The sequence below is a fragment of the Arachis ipaensis genome, chromosome B07 (assembly GCF_000816755.2).
Source record: "Arachis ipaensis cultivar K30076 chromosome B07, Araip1.1, whole genome shotgun sequence".
NCBI lineage: Eukaryota > Viridiplantae > Streptophyta > Magnoliopsida > Fabales > Fabaceae > Arachis > Arachis ipaensis.
This window is the reverse complement of record NC_029791.2, coordinates 22494981-22501419: the sequence shown is the minus strand read 5'-3', so window position 1 is coordinate 22501419 and position 6439 is coordinate 22494981. Positions and strand designations below refer to the sequence as shown.

Below are 6439 nucleotides of genomic sequence, written 5' to 3'. Positions count from 1 at the left end.
ATATATATATATATATATATATATATATATATTGATGAATGTGATATATTTTTTTATGTAAATAATCTTTTAAAAAAAATCTAATAATTAATTTATTATTTTTTTTGTTTTAGTTTAAATTAAATGTTTTTTATTGTTTCTGGAAAGAAAATCTTTTGAGGAATTTAATAATATGTGATGAGGAACACCAAATAAATTATACAAAAATAAATTAAAACACAACATAGAAACATCTTTAAGAAAAGATGTTTTAGGCGTCTTTATGTGAGTGGTCTCCATAATTTAAATAGTATAGTATTTTAATCCTTATCTAAAGGTTTGATCAAGTCTCATTTCTAATTTTAGAAAAAATTAATAGTATTTATATATAAATATATAGTAATAGATATTAGCTCCTTTTGGTCTTTTGGGAGAAAACTTTTGGTCTTTTGCGTTTTGGACATATGCTACATGCAGCAGTTCTTTATATTTGCTCCTTTTATTTGTTTCAAACAAAACGCGGTAAGGTAAGAAACAGAGGGATAACCCTTTCATTGTTTCATACACAATTGATGGGCAACGACTTTCTTTTCCGACTACTTTTTTGCTTTCCAAACTATGTTGAAATCGAACAAAAAGAATGTGGATGCATTCATTTAGAACGCCGAAAGTGCCATTAAAATACTAAGGAGGTGGTAGTTGGTACGCACAGAAATAAAATAACATTTCTCTCTTGGGTCGCAGAAGTACGGCTAATACTAGGTGAAAAAAGAAGCAGGTTCTTCCAAATGAAAAAAAAAAAATAATGATAATCATAATGGGCGCTTCTTCTTCGAAACTTGGGGTGAAACTGTGAATGATGGAGAAGCTGGCTTATCTTTTTCTCAACAACAATAATAATAAGATTACAACTTGCAGTGAAACCTTGTCACTTAAAATAGGGAAGAAGAGGCGAAGAGCTTTTCGGCTAGACAATTACCCTTTCCTGCTTACTGTGTGTGTATGAACTAAGCCTTATTAGCTTCGCGAAAACATGCCTACTGCTTCTTCCTTGCCAGACCAATTAAAAGATTGGATGCTGCATAGGTCACATGAATGGTGGTTAGTGAGTAGTGTCCTGTCAGCTTCGGTTGGACTCATCTGTTTTGCTGTCAGCTTCTTCAACCATCATCTTAAAGAATGGAATCTGTTGCTTAAATTCTCCATCATCTCCGTTGCTTGCATTGCCCTCATCTGTATTGCAGTTTTAATTGCAAAAAAAATGCTAGAGGGGAGCAATCCTTGGGTTAAAGCACATTTGGTATTTTTCGCCATTATAGTCACATATATCCTCACCTTCTTTCTTGATAAAGAAAAAGAGGAGGAACCGGATGTATATGGCCTGGTATCCTATGCTGCATTTGCTGTGCTGTTTTTAAGTCTAGCAATACAGACTCGACTCGGTTTTTTGGGAGAAATCGTATACTTTTTTCTTGGAGTTCTACTTATCCGACTCATGGAGATAAAATGGTGGTTGGTTTTCCCTGGAGCATGCTTCAGTTATCCACTCATCATTCTTTCTTCATTTCTAGATGAACTATCAGGAGAACGCGGTCGCCTCCCCATTCGAACGCCTCTACCAGCTTCACCCGATGCTGAAACTTCTCATGTTGATGATACCGGCGCTCTAATGAGTCCACAACAATCCAATAATACCGATACCGATACTGTTCCTCTTTTGGCGCCTCAACCACCAGTTCGGCGTGATGATCTCTTAGACGTGTTCAGGCATGCTCTACGCCCGCTTAATGGGATGGATAGGGAAGTTGCAAGGGAGTTACAGCGCCCCTTGAAGGATTACATCACGGATAGAAGTGAAGAGGTTCCAGAGGTATTGGTGAATGACCCCAACTTCCTAGTGGATAGGATTTCGCCACAGGTACTTGATGAGCTGAATCGCTTGATGAAGAATTCGCCCCAGTTTGAAGAGCACATTAAGAATTTGGTGGTGGATGAATACAGCAGAAGTCGGAAACGGTTCTTGGAGATATGCCAGGTGGAGTTACAGTTGAATGTGCAACAAACATGGAATGACATCCACGATGGAAGCGAAAGGCACAGGATCCAGAGGTGGATTAAACTTTCCACCATAGCATTGAGGATGCTATTTCCTTATGAACGGAGACTCTGCCAGCGAATCTTTGGCTCCCACTCTGAAATCTCGGATAAGTGTTTCATGCAGGTTTGCTCGGAATTGGCACAAGATTTACTGAATTTCACGGATCATATTGCAAATAGGAGGAATTTTGAACAGATGAGCTATTCGCACTCCATTTTCCAAGTGTTCAGAACACTAAACCTAAGTATTCCAGCCTTTGAGTCACTGTTTTCTAATTCTCACTTCGGCTCTTCACTCTGGATTGAAGCAGCGCGCGTTAAAGAAAGACTGTGTAGAGTAATTAAGGATTACTTTTTCACGGAGTTGGAGGAATTGGCTCACGCAGATGGAAGTGGGTACTATATTAGGGACAAAATTCATAGCACNCTACTCACATTGCTTGGATGATCGAGCTGCTAGAGACCAATTTGGAAGCCTTCACAAAAAAATTTAAGAATGCTTCCGTGGGCAGTATTTACTTAATCGATAATGTTAATTACATAGTAAAGAAAGTCTGTGGTACTCAATTGAACACCATTTTGGGGGGTACTTGGCTAGAAGAACAAAGTGCCAAAATCGATCAGTACATCAAGGACTATCAAAGAATCTCATGGGATAACGTGTTGGGCTTCTTGAAGTTGGACAGCGATAATGTGACGGCAGAGTCAATGAAAGAGAAGCTCCGGTCGTTCAACGAGCAATTTCCAAAAACGTTGGTTGAACAGCGTCATTCGTCACTCGATGATCAGAAGCTACGGGAAGATATAATAGAATCGGTGCGCTTGGTCTTAGTCCCAGCATATGGAAATTTCATCAACAAGTTTCGCGATATTCTTCTTGATCATGCTGATGAGTACATCGAGTATTCAACGTCGGAAGTTGAAAGCCGCCTCAGGGGCACGTTGGACGGCTCGTTTTTTGCATTTTTCTGACCATGAATAAGTTGCCAAAAGAGAAGGTAAGGCTATCCAAGCTCGTGATATACAATTTTTTTCTTTTTTAAGAGAATTGATTTTGTCAAATATCAGTGATTAGTCTTGAATTTATTTTACAGTTTACACTTATAATTTCTATTGTTAAGGACTTAAAAAATATATATTATTTGTGCATCATGTTTAAGAAACTGAGTTCTAGAGGATGAAGATAGAAGAAGTTTCAGTGTGAAGAAAGAGAACGTAGAGATAAAATGGTTGAGAAATAAAACTGATTTCTCATTTTCTGAATTTGACAAATCACAATATGTACAATGCACTAAGCTTCCTATATATACTATCTAATCAACCTATCATAATAACGGATTTTACAACCAACTCTAACGGCAAGCTTTCTATTTTCAGTGCTTACAACAAACTCTTAGCTCCCAGATCAGCTTGGCTAACTAGTACCTCTCGGCTGAGATCACTAACTTAGCTTTATCAAAAAATAAGTCACATAAACGCTGACTGCTGCAAGTTATTGTAATAGTTTGCTTTGTTTTCTTTGGATTTCACAGGGAAAAAGATTTGAAAATGCATGTAACTGAGTCGAAAGTGTAAACATGTTTCATCTTTTTTAAAAAGCAAATATTACTTTAGAAGGATGCATTTATCTATATTATAGTGAGTGAAATTCATTTTAGATGATTACAGCTTGTCAAAGCTAAGAGAATAGATGATTATCCCTCGTCAAAGCCATGAGAATCCTGACTATATATTTTACTTACACCCAGAAAGTGGTTTAAAGTTTTTATACATGGTACTCGTATTTAGTGAACAAAATCGCCATCTATTTGAAGAAAAATGATTTTGGAAAAGTATTAGACTTAATAAGAAATTGGTGTTCTTAATATACGACTAAGCTATACAAATTAATTCTCTTATATTTTCTAAGAAAGCATAGAGTTGACACTTTGTGATCACTACTAATGTTTACTATTACTGATTATATATAATAATCAAACTATCTTACTTTTTATTTTTATTTTTTTCAAAAATCGTTTCATGTCACATGTTTCTCCTTTTTGTCCACTTTGTTTATCTGCTTTCACTGAGATTTACTGATTCACCCTTTATATTATCACGTTTGCAGGCTCTTTTTGTTTGGTTGATACTTGCATGATTGCTATTGTTTTTGTAGTGGTATACTTCCAATATGTTTGTTGGGAGGCTAGGATACTGCAGGTAGCTTCTCATTCTAAAATCTGTAACAATAAAGTTAGCTAGGTACTTGGCTATTTTAGTTATTTTAAATAAATTTGAGATGTAATTATTCTTTAGCTATAAGCTTGGGAATAAGTATTATTTTGGATTTTTTTTTGGAAGTTTAGTTTCAAGTGTAGTGATTTGGTTTTTCTTTTTCCCTCTTATAGATGATTTCGTGAATTTTAAGCGGTTCCAACAACATCTTTTTTATTAGTTCTATAAATTGAGCATAATTTTGAATTTTGAGATGTATCATTTTATAATGTAGCTTATAAAATTTTAGAGCTATATTTATCTACTTTTATATTTTAAATACTAATTGATTTGGTCTCGTTTTTGGTTAGAAAATTTTTTTGTAAGACTTTTCTATTTTTTCTTTATATTGATAAGAAGTATTTTGTTTTGTTTATTTTTTTGAGAGTTGGAAGTATATATTGTTTGATTAACTGTATATATCAAAATCAGTTACTAAAAATTAACTACTAAAATAGAATACATATTGGCATACAAAGTACACATTAAAAATTAGTTAAATTATACATGTATTGCCAACGAACTATAATTCAAATGGTATAGTCTCATAATCTTTATCTAAAGGTTCGAGTTTGAGTCTCACTTCTAATTTTAAAAAAATAAATAGTATTTATATATAAATACATAGTAATAGATTTTAACGTACAAATAATATTTTTTTATTTGATTTTGTATGTGTTCCATGCGTATGAGTCCGAGGTACGACGACTTCCTCTGCTGTCGACCGAGCTCAGATGGAAGAGTTATACGATGGCTAGGCTCGGAACACCGCGACGGGAGCACCTGCAAAAAGCACTCTGACGCTCAAGTAAGAATATGAAGTAAGAAAAGTGATAATAATAAATCAGAGTGAGTTATGTGACCTGTCCTACTCCGAGGTTATCTATCTGTTTATATAGGCGTTTGAGATTGTTTGGTTGGAGTTAGTTTCGGAATTCTCCGTCTTTGCCGAAGTTATCCATAAGGATAGCGTTTGACTCGTTAGTTGTGGTTCCGAGCTTTATATAGCTCGTCCGGATTCTGTGGGTTGTTATTATTTAATTCTGTTTTGTGCTGAGATATTCGTTTGTTATGGTTGCCGAAGTATACATTACGTATCATAGCCCCCAAACTTGCCATGTTGTTTGTAAGAAAACAAAGGCGAGCTTTTAGTTCTTCCGTGTACCTCGGCTGTAGATATTTCCTTGCGGATGTTCCTTTCTCCCGAGCTTGCCTTGATTTTCTTGGGAAAGAAAGATTTACGCATTTAATTACCACTTCATTTCCCGCGCTGGTTGAAATGATTGATGTGAAACGTGGCTCAATTTTCGGTGGCGTCCTAACCCTTGGATGTTGTTTTAAGGAATGAATGGTTGGGATTGGAACGGTTATTAAAAGGTGAAGAACCGTTTCACTTTCCTTTGGTTTTATTACCTACTTCTGTCTTAAGTGAGTTCCCAAATTTATTTTGTTGGTTTGATCCTATACTTTGTGTTTTCTGTCTTCAGAGGAGAATGAGTGGTAAAGGTAGGTTTTGAAGGATTCTAGTCCCTTTTCTTTTCTTCTGTTTTGTTTTTCTTTCTTGTTGTTTTCAAAGTCATGGAAAAAGTCAAGGTTGTTGTTATAGAGAGTGATCCCTGTAACTGGGTTAGTGAGCAGGTAAAATGTTGCGTCTTCCAGTTTAGTGATGTTGAGTCTGTGAAGGTGTTGGGGTCCAATGTGTAGGTAAGGGAAGGTCATGGTATAAATATAGAGATTTTGCCTTGTGGAGGTAACGATCGTGTATGCGAAAAGGTTGATGGGTGGTCATATTTTTACCTTTACTCTTGTTTGTTGACTGATCTTGGTGTTCGGCTCCCTTTTACTGATTTTGAATGTGGGGTTTTGTTTTGGCTGAACTGCGCCCCGTCTCAATTACATCCCAATTCATGGGGTTTTGTTCGTGCATTTGAGAATTTGATGGATATCTTGGAATATCCTCCGTCTCTTAGGGTTTTCTTCTCCTTGTTCTAGACCAAGGGTGTTAGACGTGGTTTATGGGTAAACTTTAGCAGCCATCCTCGTCGCTCTATCTTTTCTCTGCATAAGTCTTCGTATAAGGATTTTAAGAATATGTTTGTGAAAGTGAGGA

General features: G+C 35.9%; 1 protein-coding gene across 1 annotated transcript; it reads left to right on the top strand.

The window, feature by feature from the left end:
• LOC107606911 (exocyst complex component EXO70A1-like) lies at positions 1013-2524 on the top strand. Its single transcript, XM_016308914.1, has one exon. It carries the CDS (start codon positions 1013-1015, stop codon positions 2522-2524), a length of 1512 nt encoding a protein of 503 aa, XP_016164400.1.